Raw genomic sequence first — 22,774 nt, 5'->3', positions numbered from 1 at the left:
TAAACAGGAGGCGAGGGACTCGGGTTCTCTGGATGCCTCAGCATCCCCGGGTGGCTGACAAGGATGACCCTCTCCTAGCTGCACGGCTAAATGGCCTTTGCATGCACATTATATGGAAGGACAAGGCAGTAGATAAGGAAACCATAGTCTCACAGGATATAGTTTAAATCAGGGCATATTTATATTTAAAGTGACTGAAAATAGTAATCTGGATTAAATATCCTCCCCAATGCTAAGTTCCATTATTTTGATGGAAGGAATAGAAGCCCTGACACACACATGCTGGTTGCCTACCAGATGCCGGCTGGTCCTTTACTCTATTCTAGAATCAGGATGTGCTCAATTCTCCGGCTCATGTGAAAACTTTTCCTTCTACCACAGCATCTCCTCCCCTCCATGGGCAGTGAGTAGGTGATCCTCACTCTGCTTGTTCGGACCCACCTGTTACTTTTTTGTGTGTGACAGAAGCACAGTTTTAAACACCTCTCTGAAGAAGTCATAGGTAAGCCTTGTTTTCTGTGCTGTTCTCACATCGGCTTTTCGTAGCTGCTTTACAAAGCAGGGGTGAGGGAGATCCGGCCCAGCCAAGGTAATTGTAGCCGGGACTAGAAATTCAATAAATCTAGGAGCTTTTTTTCATAGCAATTATACTTTTTAAGCTGATAATTGTGCACGGCCCCTGAATGATGTTATAAATATCCACATGGCCTTGGCAGAAAACAGGTCCCCAGCCCTGCTTTAAAGCATCAGACAGCAAGGGGCTCACAGCATACATGCTGCCCTGAAGCTGATTAAGCCCTGACAGTCCCCCTCCCCGTTTTACTTCCTCTTTGTAAAAGAAGGCGGCTTTTCATCCATCTTACTGAGGTGCTTTGCCCTCTAGAGTACAAAACTTGGCACTGAACTAGGGTGATGGTGAGATTAAAAGCAAAGGAAGATGACTGGCTAACAAATCCTTAGCAGGCCAGGAGTTTTTAGTTCTCTGCTTTCAGCCAACTAAAGGGAGATCTCGTCAAGCTGTTAACAGATCACTGATTTTTGACATATAACAGTGTCGTGCAGCTCTTCAAATTCATTTATGTGCTTAAATCTATAAAAAACAGAACAAGGAATATAGTGTTCATTCCTATTCCATTTTAGCTACAAATAATATGTGTTCTTGGATAAATGAAATAATTGGATAAAGAACATCCTAATAAAATTAGTTAAGTCTTAAAATTAGTTAATTTTTAATTATCAAATTCTTTTATCAATTTTATAAATATAACATTTATTCTGTACTGTGTTAACACTTAAGAACTAAAAAATTCAAGCATAAAAATAGATTGCATTATGATAGCATTTGCTGAAATAGTATGGAAATATACATACAAGGAGAAAAAATTTAAAATTTTCAATAAAGAATGTATTTTTTTGTAAATGGATGGATATGTTTAAAAGAGTGAAGTAACAGATTTTATTTCAAAATATCAATATTTACAGGACAGCAGAAAGTACATGCTTTGGCAACTTCCCATGAAAAATTTTAGATGTCAACTTAAAGTGGGACGGGACACCTGGTTTTGGAAAAACTTCTAGGAAGTACAGGGCTTTACAACACTGTCCAGGTGAGGCTGGGGGACGGTCTGGAATACAATCACCTGGGGAGGGAGGGAGGCTGCTTGTCAGGAAAATGCAGGTTCCTGGGCTCCATTCAGATTGAGTTATGTAAGTTTGGGTTGGACCCCAAGTAAGTCAATTTTCAACATGCATCCCAGCTGGTTGTCATGCAAACTAACATTGAAAACATTTAGTAAACACTACTTATACTGTAAAATACTCCTTTTTGTTTTTCAGCCCAGGCTGAAGAGGGAAACACCTCACCTACAGTTTAGGGTTGAGAATCGACCTGAAACAAGCCAAGTCAGAGCTCACCAAGCAGCGCCCAGGGGAGGCCTGCAGCCAGGACTCAGGGGGCAGAAGTCCTTAGGGTTGCCCAAGGACAGACAGACGGAGGGAGTCTAGGAGCCTGCTTGCCACTGCAGTTGTACTTGGGGAGATAACAAAGTCTAGCCTAGTCCTCTTCCGGCCACTGCGTGTGAGTGTCCTTGAACTTAGCTGGGGGAAGGACTGTCTCAGAGTCAAAAGCATGCGCTAATGGAAAGCAGGTGGACAGAGCAGACTTGGGGAAGCACTGTGAGGGAAGGGCAGAGGTACTTGCCATGGAAATGCCCTGGGGATCCTCTGACAACACTGTGGGGGCAGCTGAGGCATTTGTTCCCTTTTGGTCCCACTGGTGGCCTCAGTGCAGTCCTGGGGGCCCGTCTCCTGGCTGCTCATGGGGCTGAGCTCAGCAGCAGCTGCTCTCGCTTCCTCGGGTCACAGAAGAACTGCAGTTTCCGGGGCAGCAGCTTCACCTCCACAGGCATCGCCTCATACTCCTCACTGTCGATGCTAAAGGAGCCCCCTGTACCCTGTGAGGAAGAGAGTGTTCAGCTCACACCACACCTGGCAGAGTCCTGTTAGCACCAGAGCAAGTCATTCATCCTCTGAGGATTTAGTCTAATGATCTTTTAGGAAAATATTTCAATGTCTATGCTGGTTCTGAATATATCCCAATTCCACCATCCATGAAAGTGGTTATTTTCTTAATCTCTATCCTACCAGAGTATTTTGGGATTTGACAAGCAAGGTTACAATGTTCAAATATATATTAAAAGACAGGGGTCCTGCCACATCTTGGAGGAAGGAATTCATAAACATAGTCATGCTGCAGGTCCTCCTCTGCCCCAGTCTTTCTTAAAGGAGAAGTGAGCAAGACAGCACATTCCCCTAGGAGAGCCATCGTGTGTCCACCTGACTGTTCAAGGTTCCCTTTAGGATTTGCTTAGCTCTGTACTTAAGGTGTAGCAAGCACCACTGCAGAGTCTACAGAGCTTTTCCCTGTCGATGCATTTAACTCGACGTTTCTTTTGAAACTGTGGGGCACTGCAGTCCTTCCTGGGGAAAGCAGGGCAGTCTGCAGCAGCTTGTCTCCTGTGGCATCACTAACAATAACCTTACAACTGAGATGGAATTTCCAGCTTTTTCCCACTTACATAGATTATTCTCATAGGCTTGGCATTTATCAGAAAAACTTAGTGCCATTCTGAAAACTGCTTCCAGATCCTTCATGACAAGTGTGAAGACAGAATCCACTGTTAACATTTGAGAATGTTCTGGGTGTGATAATACAGTAACGCTTTGCATAATTTACATATCGGGAAAGTTCAGGAGACTGAACGATCACTTTAGAGAACCTTGGCTTAAAAACATTGATTCTGTCATCTTCCAGGTCTCCCTTGTATGACGCAGAGCCTGGCAAAGTGCTCAGCACAGCCCAGGTCCCTAAAGGAGAGGGAAAGCCCAAGGAAGAAAGAGCTGAGAGCTGTTCCCAGCCAAGCCGCTTACCTCGGGCAGGACCAGGGTGCACTGGCTGGCTTGGAGACACTCGGTGCCCTCAGGACGCAGCTTGGGGTCTCGTACCTTTTTACTTCTGTTAGGGGAAAAGGCAAGCTTGGAAACTAGTACTGGTGACTGCCTTAGACTGCAGGAACGTAGCAAGTTCCTTCTGTTTTTTGATGAGGTGAAGGACTCATCCATTGAACACCGTGGGGTTCTGTAATTTTTCCCATGAGAACTCTTGCTCAGCATTCTGGGTTGAGGAGGTCTACTTGCTGTAGAGAGCTGGGCATGTCGTTAGTCCTAATTTTAAAAAGTCCACATGTACCCAATTCTTGGGCTGTTAAAAACCCCAAATTCAAAGATTAGAATGAAATTAAATTATTTAGGAAAAGTACTAAAGTTCTGTTATTTGGTACTCCTTGTGAGTCAACTCTTAAAGGAGAAACTTAATTTAAGGTATATGTATACATACATACACACACTGTATATGAACCATCCATTTTACACTAAGCTCTCTGCTGAGTCTCCATATGAACTGCCTACTTAGCATGATACATGCTAAATGGCGTTGGAGTCCACTATCCAAATAACTATCCATACACAGTCCCCCCTTCACAGCTAGTCATGGGAAGTAGAAAAAGAACAAAACCTGATCCAAGCAAATTAGTCCATTCTTTTTTATTAACTGACAACAGTAATCAGTTTGCAAGAGCAACTCCACAATGTCCTATTCAGATACCTAGACAGACATTACCGATTTCACCTCCTGTAGAGACCAAAAGGAGACTATGCTATTGCTGCTGATGCTAGCAGTAATGAGGAGCATAATGACTTCACTTAAGCAAAATGATCGGTTTTTCTTTCTGCTTTTGGAGGTCGGTACTAAAGGAGATTTGAATATAGTTGGCCCCACTGGTCAGACTCTTAAGTCACTGTGTGGCTTCTGCACACTCTACAGAGGAAGGAAATGGTTTTCCTTCTTCCTTTTGCTACAGATACAGCAAGTAAACCAAGGCTGCAGAAGCAGCTGTTCAGCACCTGAAGAATTTGTAGCAAAGGCAAAACACTGTGCTGCCACTATCGGTGCAGATAATGAGATAGCCATGGAGACCCAGCCGCTGCAGGGAAATGCCTAACCCTTCAATGGGCACGAGAGGGAGCTCTGAGCCAAAGCACAGAAAACACCGCTGAGCAGATTACCAGTGGGCATGGTAACAGGCGCTGCGCAGAGGCTGTGAAGATGGGGGAGGGCCGAGAGCATTCTTAATAAAACCCCGGCAGCACTAGGGCTTAACAAATCAGATGGCTTGGAAGGAGAAACCTGGAACATGTCCAATTTCTCAATACCTTTTCAGGTTTTTCATTCGCACCCAGAAAATCGGACAAGTGAACTGACAAACTGCAGTGATATTGTGAAGTCTGTCACAATGAGAAAGGCTTTCCCACATTCATCTGAGCCTCAGAAACACTCTTGAGATAGACGTGATTCTATTACTCCAGTCCACACACAGGGAAAAGGATTCAGAGAGGTAAGGATTTGTCCAAAACATGAGGCCAGAAAGTGGCCGAATCCAGCAGTTCCAACCCAAAAGCTGAAATTCCAGACACTGTGTGCCATGCTACACTGAGTTCTTTCATTTCAACTGAAAGGCAAAGACTGTTCCCATCCTCCGATCTTTCCAAAATGAACTGGGAAGGCCAGAGAGAAAGGAGCACTAGACATATCCACCCAATGAAACAAAGAATGCTGTGACTCCCAAACAAATCCTGCGCTGGGTCTCTATCGCAGACTTCATGGGCAACCTGAACACGATACAAGACAAACGACTTCAGCCTCAAACCAGTCCACCTATCTACAGTTATGAAATCGCAATCCACTTACCCTATAGTGATGAAGTCTCCTTTGCTGACACTGTCGGGTTCAATACAGATGTTCATAAAGTCTTCTGTGCTCTGAAAGATTAAGATAGACATTAATACTCTGAATTCTGGCTGATGCGGCCTGCTGCCATCCTTAAGCCCTGCAGGCTCATATTCTGAAGCTGTGTATGAAGTTATACATACAAGTCTAGGATTTGTCTTTTGCAAATAGTGCGATTACAAAAACCAATGTGTTGTTCTGCATTGACAGATAAAATGAGAAAACCTTATCTCAATAGATGCTGGAAAAGTTCCTGATAAAGTTAAATATCCACTCATGACAAAAACTCTTAGCAAACGAGGATAGTAGGAACTTCCTTAATCTTACAAAGGGCATCTGCAAAAAACCATCACACTCAAGAACAAAGCAATGAAACCTTTCTCTCTACAGCAGGAATAAGGCAGTAATGCTTCTATCACTGTTTCTATTCAACACTGTGCTGAGGTCCTAGCCAATGTGGTAGGTAAAATAAGATTAGAAGGCTAAGTATTTGAAAGGAAAGAACAAAACTTGCACTATTTGCAGATGTGATTAAATCGATATAAAATCCAAAGGAATCCATAAACAATATAACTAACTAGAATTAGTCTGCTGATTTACCATCGATATAAAAAATCAATTATACATTCTACTAAATCAGATAGTTAAAAAATGAAACTTTAGGCAATACTTTCTACAGTCACATCAAAAAGTAAGATTACCAGATATATACACACACACACACACACACATATGTATATACACATAGCAAAGAGAAAACTATGAAACTTCATTGAAGGACATTGAAAATCTACACAATGGAATACTACTTAGCTGTTAAGAAGAAAGAAATCTTACCCTTTGTGACAGCATAGATGGACCTGGAGAGCATTATGCTATGTGAAATGAGGCAGTGAAAGCAGAGAAAGACAAGTACCATATGATTTTACTCATATGTGGAATTTAATAAAATAACAAAATAGAAACAGACTCATAGAGAACAGACTGACAACTGTCAGAGGGGAGGGAAGTTTCGGGGCTGGGTGAAAAAGGCGAAAGGATTAAGCAAAAAACAAAACCCCTCATAAACAATAATATAGTGATTACCAGAGGGGCAGGGGGATGGGGTAAGGTAGAAGAGGGTAAAGGGAGTAAGATGGTGATGGAAGGGGACTTGACTTGGGGTGGGGGACACACAATACAATATACAGATGATGTATTATAGAATTTTACACCTGAAACCTATATAATTGTTAACCGGTGTCATCCCAATAAATTCAATGAAAAAATAAAAATCTAAATAAATACAGAGCGATGCCCATTCAGTCAATAGGAGAGTCAATATTGTAGAAATGTCATTTTCCCTCAAATTGACCTACAGGTGTAATTCTGATCAGTGTAACAGATTTTTATGTGGAACTTAATATAATAAACATCCCAAGGGATTTATAGATGCTTAATATAATAAACATCCCAAGGGATTTATAGACTGCCCCTCTCCCCTCCTATTATAGCTAGGAGATTCTTTAAAAATAAGGAAAAACTGGACCTATAAAACAATACTAATTAAGAGAAGCACAGAACTAGTACAACTATAGGAAAATAGAGCAACTGAATAGAGAAACTACAGACATTTCCATGTGCAGACACTTGATGTTTGACAGGTTTTGCAATCAGTGTTGTGTGTGTGTGTGTGTGTGTGTGTGTGTGAGTGAGTGAGAGAGAGAGAGAGAGAGAGAGAGAGAGAGAGAGAGGAGAGAGGGAGAGAGAGAGAGAGGCGGGGTAGACATTTGAATAAGTGGTTCTTCAACACTAGCTTTCTACATGGAAAGAATATAAAATTGGGGCCTTACCTCTACCATTCATAAAACTGCTTTATAGGTGGAAGTATTTCTTTTCAAAATAAAAATGGAAGCATTTGGTGCAAATCAATTTAACCTGGTTTTCCATTTAACAATACATGATGATCATCGTTCCATGTCAGTAAATACAGAGACAACCGTTTAAATAAGTGGATTGAATCAGTCCCCTGATTAGCTTGTTTCATGTGTTCTGCTGTTATACATTGAGCATAGTTGCACAAGAGATCCTAATTTTCACACATTCCACACCCCTAACGCTTCTTTGAGACTCTGAATATACGTCTTTAAATGATAAAGGAACATTTTGAGCTATGACTTGGCAGCTTCATTGTCTCTGAATATTTTATTGCACTTGCTTTTATTTTTATAAAGAGGTATGGGAAAAAATGAATGTGCTGCTACTAGTGATAAGAAGCACAGTATCATATACTTTTATAATTGCCACAGAGATAAAAGCACTCAGCTTGCTTCATGTGGCTTATCTTGAGCCACAATCGCACACTCACTGAACTCAATCAGTTCACTGGTATTCAATCATCAGAGAAAAGAACGGTGTTAAAGAATATGAACAAAATACTGGAAATACATACTATCAGAGATTGGGTATAAAGGACATGTACAATTAGAAATCTTATCTTTCTTTTTTAAATCCCTCTAGAACAGAATCTATCTTTTAAAACCATAATACATTCACATTCACCTATGTTTCCAGAAGTCCATGCTGTAAGAAATAAGGGCTGTCTACACGAAGTATTAGTCTGTTGACTTCTGTAGGGTACGATTATATTTTAGATGCTTCATATATACAGCCGAGATGCCATTGAGGAAGGATGTTCTGATTTATATTCCCCATCAGAAATACGCAAGACTGCCCATTTCCCTACCCACACCAACACTGAACACTAGCATGCTTTTTAATCTATGACAGTTCAGTAGTTACTATTCAATTTGCATTTCTTGGATGTTGAGTACCTGTTCTGTTTCCTTACTTATGAAATACAGCTAAAAGTTATATCTACCTACTAATGTAGACATGAAGGTTGATAATGTAAAATTCTAAGGACAGGGCATAGCGTGTAGTATATATTCAGGAAATATAAGCTTTTTTTTCATCTTTATTTCTTTTGTGAATTTCTATTCTTGCCCTTTGTTGTCTATTTTTAAAAAAATATATTTTATTGATTTTACAGAGAGGAAGGGAGAGAGACAGAGAGTTAGAAACATCGATGAGAGAGAAACATCGATCAGCCACCTCCTGCACACCTCCTACTGGGGATGTGCCCGCAACCAAGGTACATGCCCTTGAACGGAATCGAACCGGGGACCTTTTAGTCCGCAGGCCGATGCTCTATCCACTGAGCCAAACCAGTTACGGCTATTATCTATTTTAGTCCTTTGCCCAAAGGAGTCTGTTACAAAGGAAAGCTATTAACGCCTGGTCTATCACATTCTATTATTTCCCACAATTTGTCATTAAACATGTTGCCTATAGTTTCTTTTTAATAAAACATGACAAATACATCAGTATGGTTTTTGCCTTGGGTTCCATGCTCAGAAAGGCCTGGTCCTCCCCAAGTTTATATTGATAATCACTTAGATTTTGGTCTGGGGCTTTAATGGTCCTATTTCTTTACATTTAATTCTTAATCCAACTGGAATTCATTTAGAAGGTAAAGGGAGCTATGTTATACAATAAGCATGCATTACTTTTATAATCAGAAAACAACTCAATACTCTGAATATTAACATTGGGATAAAAATTTTCAGTGCATTCCTCGCACTCCACTCACACATTCATCACTGCCTTCAATTCCATGTGCCCGTTTCCTGACTGACCAGGTTAACTCTAAGCACACTGCTCTGATTTGCATAAAACCTGATTATAATAATTAGTCTAGAGTTCAGGTTAACTTTTCTATTGGCATTCTCATTAATATACACTACTAAGGCTTTCTCTATATCGGGGGCCAGTAAACTTTCTGTGAATGGCCAGATAGCAAATGTTGGAGGCTTTTAGGTCATAGTCTTTGTCACAACTACTCAGCACAAAACTGGCCACAGACAGCATGTATGTGGATGAATGAATACGACTGTGTTCCAATAAAACTTTATTTATAGACACTGAACTCAAATTTCATATACTTTCCATTATCACAAATTATTAATTATTTTGACTTTCTTCCAGCCATTTAAAAATGTAAAATCAATTCTTCGCTTGTGGGCTATCCGAAAATAGGTAGCAGACCAGTTTGCCAACCTCTGCTTTATTTCAGAATTTTTTAGTGTATTGTAGGTAGCAGCACTATCTACAGTAATGCTAAAACTTTTGCAGTAATGGAAACGGTTTAGATCTTGCTTTCCAGTATGGTAGCTACCAGCCACATACGGCTATTGAGTTTTCAATTTTATTTAATTGGGATTAATTTGTTTAAACTGCCACATGCTACCATATAGGACAGTGCATATCAATAGATTGGACTAAAATAATATGTAAACAGATAGGTGTTTGTGTATACATATACATAAATGTGTGTGAGTGTGAGAGAGAGAGTGTGTGTGTGTGTGTGTGTGTGTATAGAGTTGTTTTCTTCTGGGGACCTAAACCTACATATTTAATATAGTCACTCAAGTGAAAGTTCCATGACTTTTTATTCCTGTGACAAATGAGAGCAAGCTAACTCTTCATTCTAAAGGTCTTTGGCCCTCAGTCTTTCTAAGCAGTGCCCAGAATATGTGATCAAGCCCCTTAAGCTTTCAGCCACTACTTTGCTCAGCTGTTTCTTCTCATTGCTATTTTTCCTTCCTCTCTACTGCCACAGGGTAAAAGTAAAAATACTGAATTAGTGGAAGAGCACCTTTGTCACTTCTCCCAGATACCAATAAAAAGCACACTTACCGTTAGGTCAAGCTGGCTGTTCTGTGTCGTGATGGACAGTTCAATGGTGGACAGCTGCACATCTCTCCAGACCTCAGGGCTCACTTCCTTGGAAAGGCCTGTGTGAATGTATTAGACACAGGTCAATTTCTCCCATTAACATTTCACCCTCCACCACCCACGGCCAGCTGCCAGCTGGCTTCTGCCTGTCTGCTGACTCCACCTTTTTCTTCATTGCATACTTCTTACACACGGGATAAAAGGCCAGGCTCAGAATGGAGTCTCTATGCCTGAAACATCCTACCAACACAGCCAGAAATACATAAAGCTCAGTGACTGAAAGAGGGAGCCACTGTTTGTCTTAAATGACATGGGGTGTTCCCACTCATGGGACGTTGTCCTGGCTTGGGCCCTGCTCTGTGGTGCACAGAAGGCTGACTGCAATGGTCCTTGGAAGGCATCTGCTCCAGGTCAGCCTGACACTGATTTTGGGGTCTGCGTTAGGCAGTCCTGAACTGACCAGGGCTCTCAATCTTCGACCACCCGCTGCTCACCGTCCTGCGGTTGTGCCCAGTACGATGCAAGTCTTCGCAATATTCTCCGGTACAGAGAGGGCCGTGGAGGGGTCTCTTCTGCTTCACTGGGAGGTCTCTCTTTAGGTCCCATGTACGAGATAGAGGCTTGATGAGTCTGAGGCCACTCCTTTTAAAGTGAAGAGAGAAAAACATTCGTCATGAACACAAAATTCCAACCTCTGGGAGTTTCTCCAAGCAAAGGTTGGTAAGCCAACTAATTTCTCCCTGGATGGAACTGTCTCTAATTTGGATCATGGAATCCTCAGGCTTTCTTTTCCTATTAAAGGCCTATCTTGAAAACCATGAACTCAGTGACTGCTGCCTCCACTGATCTGTCACATGGAGCAGAGAAGAGATCAAAGTGGACTATCAACAATTGCTTATGCTTGTCCACAAACCCCAATATGAATGAGCATAGATCCTACCCCAGGATAAATTTATCTTTGGTCTACTGATGATGACACATAAAAGAAACTGATGAATTCAGCTGCATCAGTACTTTCTTCACTTTTGGAATCATCTTCCCACAGCGGCCAGAATGGTGTAGCCCAGCCTTGCAACCCAGCTCCAGGCTCCTCACTCCTGCTTCAAAGATCATCATTCTCACACTCTAGGGCAGTGATGGCGAACCTATGACACGCGTGTCAGAGGTGACACACAAACTCATTTCTTTGGTTGATTTTTCTTTGTTAAATGGCATTTAAATTTATAAAATAAATATAAAAAATATAAGTCTTTGTTTTACTATGGTTGCAAATATCAAAAAATTTCTATATGTGACATGGCACCAGAGTTAAGTTAGGGTTTTTCAAAATGCTGACACGCCGAGCTTAAAAGGTTCACCATCACTGCTCTAGGTGTTTCGTCTTCTACTTCCTGCACCCCAAGTTCAGTGTTGTCCTGGGTCTCAACAGTTTGCACAGGAACTACTAAAACAACAGCCTAGCCCTCAACATCACCTCTCATTCACCACAGCTGCTCATTTCCACAACCACATCTGGTCCTTCCTGCCACCCAAAATTATTCCATCTTGGGCATCTATACCCCTGTAATCACACCCCAAAATCTACTTATCTGGTTGATTCTTTGGTGCCCAATATGTCTTTTTGGGCAAACTAATCCCTGTTCTTAAGCTTTCACGGGTGAATTACAAAAGAGTAACAACTCTTTTTCTCACTCCACCTCTTACTTCTCTTCAATGCATGGACCCAGCCCCTCTTCTCTGACTCACACTTGTGCTGCTTTATCACGCCATGAGCATACTATGGCAGTCTGCACTGACGGAGATGTGTTGAATGGATAAATTCAGTTGGGATATTGAGAAATCAGACAGTGACCACACATCTCAGCTGTGTCCATCACTCCTGCTGACATTTCTAAAGCTAATATTTTCATCTCCATCTGCCTGTTCCTGCGTTTGTTTTTATAACTTGGTTCAAACTCAGAAGAGGAAGAAAGGGGAGTTATTTTTTGGCCCCTCAAGATCCTCCCCACACCCAAGTTTTCTATCACATTGAGAAGTCCAGTCCCTGGCCACACCATTTTCCCTCAGTGCCTAATTATCAGTTAATTACTTTAATGCTCTTTTTCCATCGCTCTTGGCCCTCTCGTGTCTTTAGTCTTCCACAATATGTGCCCTGAGAAGCTCCAATTCTGGATCAATCTTGTCACCAGGTTTCTGTATTACTTCATCAAGGCTCAGCATTGTTGGAGGGGAAAATATTCCTGCTGAGCATTGATACAGGGAAAACAATCACCCAAGCAAGCATATCTGTGTCATAGCCAATTCTTGGTCTCAGGTCCTCAGTGCCACTCGATAATCCTTCTAAACCTCCCTATTTTCTTTATCTTTAAATTCCCCATAGCATCATCACCTCATTTTCAGTAGGTCACGCTGCTTCCTACACTTCAGAGAGAATACCAGGATCTCAGTGAGAACTGCCTTAACTCTCCCTGTTTGTTTTCATCTGTACCGCTCCTTCATTTCTCTCCTGTCTCAAGGAAGAAGTGTCCCTTCCTCTGTCCAAGGATAACCCAGTACTTTAGGTCCCATACCCTTCTACTTGCTCACGAATTCTGCCAACTCAGTCATGCTTTTTCTCTCCTTTGTTCACCTCCCTCCCCCCCCTTTTTTTCTGTTGCTTCATGGTGTAAAGACATGGATATCTTTCCATTTTAAAAAATCAACACTCCTTTGATCCTATTTTTCTCACTAGCTTTTGACTTTCTCATTTCCCTTCAAAGTCAAGCTTCTCGAAGGAGTTGCCTACCCTTGGTGTCTCCACTTTACCTTCCTGTTTATTCCTTAACCTTCTTCAGTATGGCTCAGCCCCTCCACTTACCAAACCTTCAGAGGTTACCAAATTCAATGGATACTCTCCTGTCTTTAGACTCTTCGTTATTGCTTCTTAAAATCTCACTTTCTTCCTGAAAGTGTCTCTTCCATTGGCTCCTATATCAGTATTCTCTCCTCCACTTCCTCTTAGCACTTCTCAGGCATCTTCCCTGGTTCCTAAGGGCTATTTCTCACCATCTGTTCTCTCAATGGTAACGTCACCAAACCCATAGTTTCAATGCTACACATACACTTCAGACATGTAATTTATTTCTTCAGCCCACATCTCTTTGCCAAATTCTAGACCTAAGTCACAACTGTACCTCCACTTGTCTGTACCAGGGGTATGGTAAACTCAGTATGTGCCAAACTGAAAATTTCATCTTCACACACTTGATCTTAAGCCAATATTATTAAAATTAATGGAAAGCTCTTTGTTATTAAACTGTAGTTCCTCAAATCAGAAATCTCAGAATCCTAAACTCTCCTTCCAACTTTTGAGGATTCCACCTCAATATCTCTTTAACCCATCTCTGTTGTCAATGCTACACCTCATGACCACCTCTCACCCAGATTACTTTCACAGTCTTCTGATGCCCTTGCCTTTAGCTACCCACACAATCTCTTGTCCTCACTGCTGCCAAAAGATTTCTGTTATTTCCCTAAGACTCAATAAGTCCCCACCAGTGCTTTATCAATAAATGTCAGATCCCATCTGCCATAAACTGCCCCTACCTAACATTCAAAGTCCCTTTCTGGCCATGCTACTGCCATAATGAAAGACCAGGTTTCACCGCTGTGACTTCACACACCCTGGCCCTCCACCAAGAAGGCCCTTTATCTAGTCCTACAGATAATTCAATATTTAGAAGTGGCACCTGCGCTGCGAAGACTGCTGGCCCTCAGTCAGAGGTGGGTGCCCTCCTCTCTCCTCCATCTTAGTCCTTCTGTGTTTCTTTCATCACACTTGCCAAATTGATTTACTTGTGCTTCACTCTCAGCACATGCACACTTCTTGAAGGCAGAAACCTGTCCTATTGAACTCTGTATTCCAAGCACATAGAAGGGCTGGCCACACAACAGAGATTCAATGATGGTTTGCTAAAGAAATGGTTGGAATAGTTTGATTCTCCCAGGTTCTACAACTTAACTATATAGTTACTAGATTTCTTCCTAAATACCATACACTCACTACTCCACCAATGAAATTATTCCTTTGAGCAATAGTAATTATGCATTTTACTATCCGAAATTTATTTGGAAGGTAAAGGGAGCAATGTTTTGCAATGGACATATACTACTTCCATAATTAGAAAACCACATGATAATCTGAATATTAACATAACCAAACTTTTCACTTCATCTGCCCGTCCTCAGATCAGCCAGCCAAACTGTGAATATACTACTTTGATTTGCATAAAAGCTGAACACTGTGTAGTCCACAGGTAAGGATGACACATATTAGCATTTTCATTAATACACATCGTTCAGTTTTTCTCCATGTGAACATTTTTCAGTGTACTGCCTATAGCAGCACCACTAATGGAACCTCCTCTGGTGATGGAAATGTCCTATATCTGGACCGGCCAATACAGTAACCACCACCAGTATTTGGTTAGCATGGTTTGAAACCTGTTATATTACACTGGTGGGGACTTTTTGAGTCTTAATTAGGGAAATATATCAAACCTGTATGATAAGATATATTCAGAAACAAATCTTCATTTCTAGATACTAATTCAGACATGCAAATGATGATGAGATATAGGTCATTCTGTTCAAGGTTTGTCCGGCCAGAGTGAGTGAATGAATAGACAATGGAAAGTTGTCTATATAAAAAAGAAATTAACGCCTGGACAGTATCACTCGGTTGAGTATTGTCCCAGACACCAGGAAGTTGCCAGTTCAATTCCCAGTCAGGGCACATGCCTGAGTTTCAGCTTGATCCCCAGTAGGGGGTGTGCAGGAGGCAGCCAATCGATGCTTCTCTCTCATTGATGTTTTTTTTTTCTCTCTCCTTCTCTCTTCATCTCTCTAAAATCAATAAAAACTTATTTTTTTAAAAATTTAAAAGAAAGAAATTAACTATAGACTTGGTAATGGAAGGAATGAGTTGGTACACAAGGAATGCTTTCTGAACTTGTATGTAAGTAAATATCCCTCATTTTAGTACTAGAGCATGTCAGATACATCTGTCAGATACAAGGAATTTTTTAAATATCCAAATATGCACATCCTGGTATAACAACAAAATAACTCAGGGAACATTTCTACATTGTAAATTGCATTTACCTGAAGAGTGCTGAAAAAATGCGCTGCTTTGGTTTTTAGGGGCCCAAGATACCAGTATCTGAGAAAGATCAAGATAAAAATCTAATTAGAATATTAAAGGAATGATCAACATGATAGAAATTACACCCCTCCTATGAGTGTCTGCTCTGAGGCCTGGGGATTATGGCTTAGCATAAAAGAGTATTATAGAACATTTTAAATCTGAATTTCAATGCCATGTCAAACAGTACGCAATTAGTTACACAGGAGCTAGATCCTTGCAATTTAGGAGGAATATATAATCAGAGTCTCCTTGAATCTCTAAATTCACAAGTATTGCTGTAATGCATCCTTAACCACAGAATATAGTTGAGTACACATCCAAGGAGCACTGAGTAGAGAATGACAACGCCACAAAGAGATGCAATGCTGGTGACCTGATGTGTTACCCACAAGCTAAATGTGCCTTCACACACACAAACATACCATTAAAATTTATGAAGCAGCATAATTTCACATTGCTTTTGTTATGCAACTTTAAAATGGCAAATATAGAACCTGGGAGTGAAGAGGGTCTACTTCATATTGCTAAATACATAAAAGCTGCTGAAGAGAGAAAGGTGCCTCCTTGGAATTGGAAAAGTGGTAAAAACTAGATTCCTCTTAAAATTTACATGTCACAACCAGCCCATCTTAACTGCTCCCTATTTGATTCTCGTCAATACGCATTTATTTAGTGCTTGTGGAGAAAACTAAAGAAATATAGAGTATAAAATTCCTGCCTTTGAGGGCTTATGAGAAAATATGGTCCAAAAAAGTAACAGAAAACAGTAGACAACTATATAAATATATACGATATCATATAAACGGATTACTATTTATTGGAAAGGAGAGTCAAGAAGGGATACGAAATCATTAAGGGCTTAAAATCACTGGAACAGCCATGCTTGTACAGCAAATGGCACAAGCACACAGTATGGTGTGTACTTTAGAAAGAGGCACTGGGCTTAGATACATGATGGAGGGAAAGAACTCATTCCAGGCAAAAGGAGTGGCCAGGGTGCAGGAAACGGTGAGGATAAGAGCCAGAGCAAAAGCTTAAAAGGAAATATACATAACTGTGCAATCAGGGGCGGTGATGGAGGAAGGTGGGCCTCGAATGCAAGAATGAGAAGACAATCCAGGGAGCAATGGGGAGCCATTCTAAGCATTTTTCAGCTAATGTTATGATTTGTTTCAGCTCCTGGATAGCCAGATAGAAATACATCCCAATGAAGGCACTTTATTTCCAAATGTCTGCAGTTCCCTTCATATCTACCAAGAGCAAATTTTGTCACTATGTTGGTCACCTTGCATGGCCAGTTAGAAGTCATTTCTTGCCTCTTTATAGTTTCCTCATACACAGAGCAACTGTGAGGATGGCCCTAGTTGAGGTATTACATAACAAGTGGAATTTTAAAATCCATTGTTCAGAAATCAATCAAAATATGGGCAAGTGTGTGAGACAGTCCTAAAAGGGCTGACCTATGGTTGTGTGTAACTATCGATCAACACATCTGAAAGCAATTTGTCCTCACCAGACTTTTTCTGGAAAAACTAAGCAATTCCTCTCGGTGAATTGCTGGTATTGACATTACAGATCAAGCACAAGGTACTCCTGGCAGACTTGCAAATAAAAAGATGGGAACTATTAAATAACGCAGAGTGTGAAACAACACAGTAACATCTCTGTTGACATTCCACTGTCAACAGGGAACATCATTAGCAGGAATAATGAGTGAACAGCAAGAGAAATCTGCAGAGAAATTGTGGCAGGAATGCCCATGAAGTGAAAGATAAAAGCTGTGTGTGAAATCCATCATAATCCATTCAAACTATACTAAAGCTGTAAGCCTGTTTTTAAGAAAAGGTAAAAATCAACACCCACCCGGTGTGACGTGAGCCTCACACAGCGGCTCCCTGGGTCACGTCTCAGGAGGCCTCTGCCTGCCCTTTCCTTCCCTGTCAAACAGACAGGATGCAGCCCTTCTCCCAGGCAAGAGTTCTATGTTCCACATGAATTTTCCAAAAGTAAATCCATTCCCATTAAAAGCCAGCGACGGCCCTCTAGTCACAGCCCCAACAGGTCTGCTGCTTCCATCTCACAACACAACCAAGCAGCCACTTTCCTTCCAAGAGGCAGCGTGGTCTCCCAACCTGCCAGCCTTCCAGGGCCGCTCTCAGGGAGTCCTCCGGCCAGGGCTGGGGAAGCGGCTTTGGCCTCAGCCGTGACTGTCACTTGGTACCAGGGTGACAGGCCATCCGTTCCCTTTCAGTCTAGCATGAGCCTGAAGCAGTACCTCTAGAAACAGGTCCCCCTCTCCTCCTTGGCCACCACCAAGCCAGCGCGGAGGAAACCCGAACTTCCCCCAACCTTTTGGCACAAGATGCAAACCTCTGACTCTATTAATCATAGATAAGTCAACCTCCAGACCCACCAGATCTATTCCTGGAAGATCAATGTATAGTGACACCTGAGAGACAGGAACAGAATAAAAAGATTTTATAAAAGTCATCGCAATCCATACAGTAATCCTTTACTTGCTAACTTTGACGCCAGCGTCTCTGAAGGATCCCCACCGAAGGCCAGTCATTGCAAACACGGGCTGTTCCTTTTCACCCTGGAAGTAAAACACATTTAATTTAAAGTAATGCTGACAATAACTTGGAACTGTCTACAGGTAAGTACCCAGCGAACGAACATGGCCTACTTTTCATCAAACAAATTCTAAAAGGATGTTCACAATTTAAGAAATCAACTCTGTGAGTGTTCAGGAAAAGTACTTGAATAAAACATACTCTAAATGAAACTAACTTTTATATATTAGAGCTCATAAACCGGCTGGCAAGGGAACATGTTATCATACTTCAGCCTGGAAATTAAGGAGTACTTAACTATTCTGGTTCCTGGACCCCATTAGGTGTCGGCTCAGCCAGAACTTCTGCTCTCATGCACCTGCTTGAGCCCAAGAGGATTTGAGCCTGCATCCCCTTAAAAGGGCCAGGGGCTCTCAAGTAAGATCAGAATCCTGGCACACTATAATGTTTCACCTGAATATGTGAAAATACAGCCTGCTACTTGTTGTAATAAGTCAGAACCCAAAGTGATTTGGATTTGGTCCAATGCTTTATGGCGAAATATTGCATATCTACACTAATAAAAGAGAAACATGGTAATTAGCATACGACCACTACCCTTCCCATTGGCTAATCAGGGAGATATGCAAATTAACTGTCAGCCAAGATGGCGGCCGGCAGCCAGGCAGCTGATGTGAACAGGGAGGCTTGCTTCCTTCAGTGACAGAGGACTCCAACGTTCCCCGCCTGCCTTGCCGGCCTCTGAGCTTCAGTTGGAAACATTGTAACATTTATAGAAGATAAACAAAACCCCAGAAACCTCCTGTCAGTCAGCCGGGATCTCAGAGCTGGAGTCGCAACATTGTTTCAAATACAGAAAACAAAGGCAGGAAACCTGCTTTCAGCCGAGCCTCAGAGAGAAAGCCGGCTCTCAGCTCCAGTGACAGCCATAGAAGGTAAATAAATGCCAGAATAAAAAAAAAAGAAAAAAAAGGAGAGGTTTGGAGCTTCAGTCGCCCGCCAGCCTGAAAACTGCCCTCAGCCCCTCACCCAGACTGGTCAGACATCCCAGTGGGGACCCTCACCCTGAAGCAACAAGATGGCGGCTAATTTGCATACTGAAGGCAGGCGGCAACAGGCAAGGCTGTCTGCGGTCTGGGACCCGGATCTGTGACCCTGCCAGGTGGGATCAGCAGAGCCGCGAGACCTCTCGGCACCGGGATCAGCGTGACAGGGGGAAGTGCCCAAACCCCCTGATTGCCCTGTGGCTCTGTGTGACAGGGGGCAGCGCCCCAACCCCCTGATCGGCCCTGCTCTGTGGGTGATAGAGGGCGGCGCCCCAACCCCCCCACGGGCCCTGCTCTGTGTGTGACGGGGTAGAGCCATAACCTCCCCATCGGCCCTACCCTGAGTGTGACAGTGGCGGCGCCCCAACCCCCTGATCGGCCCTGCTCTGTGCGTGACAGGGTGCGGCGCCCCAACTCCCCCCCCCCTCCCCACGGGCCCTGCTCTGTGTGTGACAGGGGGCAGCTCCTCAACCCCCTGATCGGCCCTGCTCTGTGCGTGACAGGGGGGAGCTCCCCAACCCCCTGATTGACCCTGCTCTGTGCATGACAGGGGGGAGCTCCCCAAACCCCTGATGGGCCCTGCTCTGTGTGTGACAGGGAGCAGCGCCCCAACCCCCTGATCGGCCCTGCTCTGTGGGTGATAGAGGGCGGCGCCCCAACCCCCCCACGGGCCCTGCTCTGTGTGTGACGGGGTAGAGCCATAACCTCCCCATCGGCCCTACCCTGAGTGTGATAGTGGCGGCGCCCCAACCCCCTGATCAGCCCTGCTCTGTGCGTGACAGGGTGCGGCGCCCCAACTCCCCCCCCCCCCCCCCCACGGGCCCTGCTCTGTGTGTGACAGGGGGCAGCTCCTCAACCCCCTGATCGGCCCTGCTCTGTGCATGACAGGGGGGAGCTCCCCAACCCCCTGATTGACCCTGCTCTGTGCATGACAGGGGGGAGCTCCCCAAACCCCTGATGGGCCCTGCTGTGTGTGTGACAGGGTAAGGAGCCCCAATCCCCCTGATGGGCCCTGCTCTGTGCATGACACAGGGGAGCTCCTCAACCCCCTGATCGGCCCTGCTCTGTGCGTGACAGGGGGGAGCTCCCCAAACCCCTGATCGACCCTGCTCTGTGTGTGACAGGGTACGGAGCCCAAACCCCCCTATGGGCCCTGCTCTGTGCATGACAGGGGGCAGCGCCCCAACCCCCTGATCGGCCCTGCTCTGTGCGTGGCAGGGGGTGGCGCCACAACTTCCCTATCGACCCTGCCTTGAGTGTGACAGGGGGCAGTGCCCCAACCCCCCAATCGGCCCTACCCTGAGCGTGACTGAGGGTGGCATCGCAACCTCCCGATCCGCCCTGCTCTGTGCATGACAGGGGGCGGCGCCCCAACTCCCCAATCGGCCCTGCTCTGAGCCCGACTAGGGGCTGCACCTAGGGATTGGGCCTGCCCTCTGCCACCCAGGAGCAGGCCTAAGCCAGCAGGTCGTTATCTCCTGAGGGGTCCCAGACTGCGAGAGGGCACAGGCCAGGCTGAGGGACCCCCTCTCCCACCCGAGTGCACAAACTTTTGTGCACCGGGCCTCTAGTACATATTATAATCAGCAAGTTTCTAGTAAGTCAGTGACATAAGCAACGTATAGAAAACATGCACAATGGAGCCACCTCTGAGAGTTTATGCTCTGTGATGGACCTTCCTTAAAGTATGAATAATATACATACCAGGATATATAATAATTTCCAGTTAATTCCTAGTTACTGTGGAATGCATTACTTCTTGCACATGTACCAAAAGCACCAAGCTTTTAAATCACTCAATTATTAAGATATATCCAGATTCACCTTCTTGAGTAATAATATTTTTAAATATCTTCATAGAGGCTGACGTGTAGTAACTGCTAGGTTAGAATTTCAGCACAACCCTCCCATTTTTGTGAGAACAATTTAGCTTTATTATATGCCAAAGACTCAATTGCAACTTAAATCCTGTTTATTGTGACCAATGAGGTGGAGAGTCCAGACATCAAGAACAAAGGAAAAAAGGCCGCAAGCTCATGGGTTCGCCAATTGTAAATATGCCTACAGCCTATGCTATGTAACTAATAGCAACATTTTAGGATAGCAGTTCTATTAAGGCATATGTTCCCTTTGCAATTACTAAGTAATCTGTGATATTGTGAGAGTATTTGTTTCCCAACAACGCTTTATCTAATAGTTCTAGCAGCTATTGAGGATCTCAATGACTTCATTGGTGATTACAAAATGGTAATTCTCTCACTCTATCACTCCTTCTGTATTTACAAACTGGCAATTCTTCTGTAATATTACTGTGGACTCTTCATTTTTACTTAATGTATTATAATTCATGGCATTATACTTCTTTTTGATGTTTCAACTGCCCCAAAATTGGCCAGGTGGGCACCACCAGGCTGTCTTCTATGTCTTTCTGTGTTGCCTCTCTTAGTTTCTGAGTACTTCCTTGCCCTGCCTCTGAAAGCCAGCCCTTCACAGAGTCTTGGTAACGCATCTTAGAGACTGGCTTTAGAGACCATATTTGGATGCCAGGATGCTCACTGCTTTGGGTGTTACTGGTCCTAAGCAATATATTTGCATTGCCAGCAAATATATTTCTAAAACAATTCATGAGTTCATCTACAAATCACTCAGCGTGAGACAACCCAATAGAAAATATTGCTCCCATCTAGGATGTAAGAAGTTACAAAGAACATTGTTCCCATCATAAAAATGAGGAAAAGCCAGATAATCTAACAAAATCATAATACTTCTTACGCCCACCTGCGGACTAAGATTGCAAGACAACCAAGTAACCTGAATTCCAAAGAATGACAAGCCCCAGCAAAGAACAGATGGAACAAAAGAAGGATTTTACCATTCGCAGAACATGGGAGAAAGAGGAGGCCACCATGCAAATAGGTAAGATGAAATCAGGCCCTGTCCTAAGTGCTTTACATTTAGTAGCTCTTTTTATTCCATTTTTAAAAATCCTTACCCGAGGGCATGCTTTAAAATAAAATTAATTTTAGAGAGGAAGGGAGAGGGAGAGAGAGAGAGAGAAACATTGATGTGAGAGTGAAATATTGATCAGTTGTCTCCCACACACATCTCGATTGGGGATCCAACCTGAAACCTGAGTATGTGCCCTGACCAGGACTAGAACCGCCATCTTTCAGTGTATGGGACGATGCTCCAACCAACTGAGCCACACCTATCAGATCTATTAGCTCTTTTAATACTCAGAACAGCGATATGATGCAGAGAAATACTTGAGGTACAAAGTTAATCAATAAAGGAACTACAAATAGTGACAAAACTATATTGGGAGGAGATGCAGAGCAATTCTTATGCATAACAAAGAGGCCAAGAGATAAGGTCTAAAATTTATAAATCAAAAACTAGTATTGTATACTTAACAGTGCTGAACTGGACACTTAAAAGTGGTTACGATGGTAAATTTTATGTATATTTTTAACACAATTTTTTAAAATAGCATCATAAGCATATTTATTTGTGGTGGCTAGAATAAACGGGCAAAATTTTTTTCCCTGGGAAGTTATACTTGGGGTAGGAAAGAGTAAGAAGAGGACTGCAGTTTTCATGATCTCATTTGAAATGTTACATTTTGTTTTCTCTATGTGTATTACTTTGTTAATATTTTCAAACTCAAGAAAGGACTTACCTTGATCTGCAAGACATCAAGTGGGACTGTCTCTCCTTTTACAATGGCAAGTGTAGCGTCAGTAATATGTCTGAAAGATAACAAGAAGGACATGGTCATGTTGTGAAAAATAAGCAACAGCTCCTCTCTCTCTCTCCCACCCACAGTACTAATAATTGGCTCTGGAAAAAA

The 22,774-nt window shown here is 42.9% G+C and overlaps 1 protein-coding gene across 3 annotated transcripts in view; it reads right to left on the bottom strand.

Moving 5' to 3' along the window:
• Positions 1–1,454: 1,454 nt before the first annotated feature.
• AGK (acylglycerol kinase) overlaps positions 1,455–22,774 on the bottom strand; it is a 72,030-nt gene continuing 50,710 nt past the window's right edge. For all 3 annotated transcript variants that reach the window (XM_070424045.1, XM_070424044.1, XM_070424043.1), the window contains 8 exons: positions 22,604–22,673; positions 17,822–17,901; positions 15,263–15,320; positions 10,615–10,762; positions 10,082–10,179; positions 5,306–5,376; positions 3,430–3,514; positions 1,455–2,453 (listed from right to left, as the gene is read on the bottom strand). In XM_070424045.1, coding sequence (XP_070280146.1) covers positions 2,316–2,453; positions 3,430–3,514; positions 5,306–5,376; positions 10,082–10,179; positions 10,615–10,762; positions 15,263–15,320; positions 17,822–17,901; positions 22,604–22,673 — 748 coding nt within the window. In that variant the 3' untranslated portion in view covers positions 1,455–2,315. The remainder of the gene's footprint in view (positions 2,454–3,429; positions 3,515–5,305; positions 5,377–10,081; positions 10,180–10,614; positions 10,763–15,262; positions 15,321–17,821; positions 17,902–22,603; positions 22,674–22,774) is intronic.

The sequence above is a fragment of the Myotis yumanensis genome, unplaced genomic scaffold (genome assembly GCF_028538775.1).
Source record: "Myotis yumanensis isolate MYYU_CA2020_CCGP unplaced genomic scaffold, mMyoYum1.0.hap1 SCAF_9, whole genome shotgun sequence".
Classification (NCBI taxonomy): domain Eukaryota; kingdom Metazoa; phylum Chordata; class Mammalia; order Chiroptera; family Vespertilionidae; genus Myotis; species Myotis yumanensis.
Note: the sequence above shows the minus strand (reverse complement) of the source record. Positions and strands in the feature narration are given on the sequence as shown.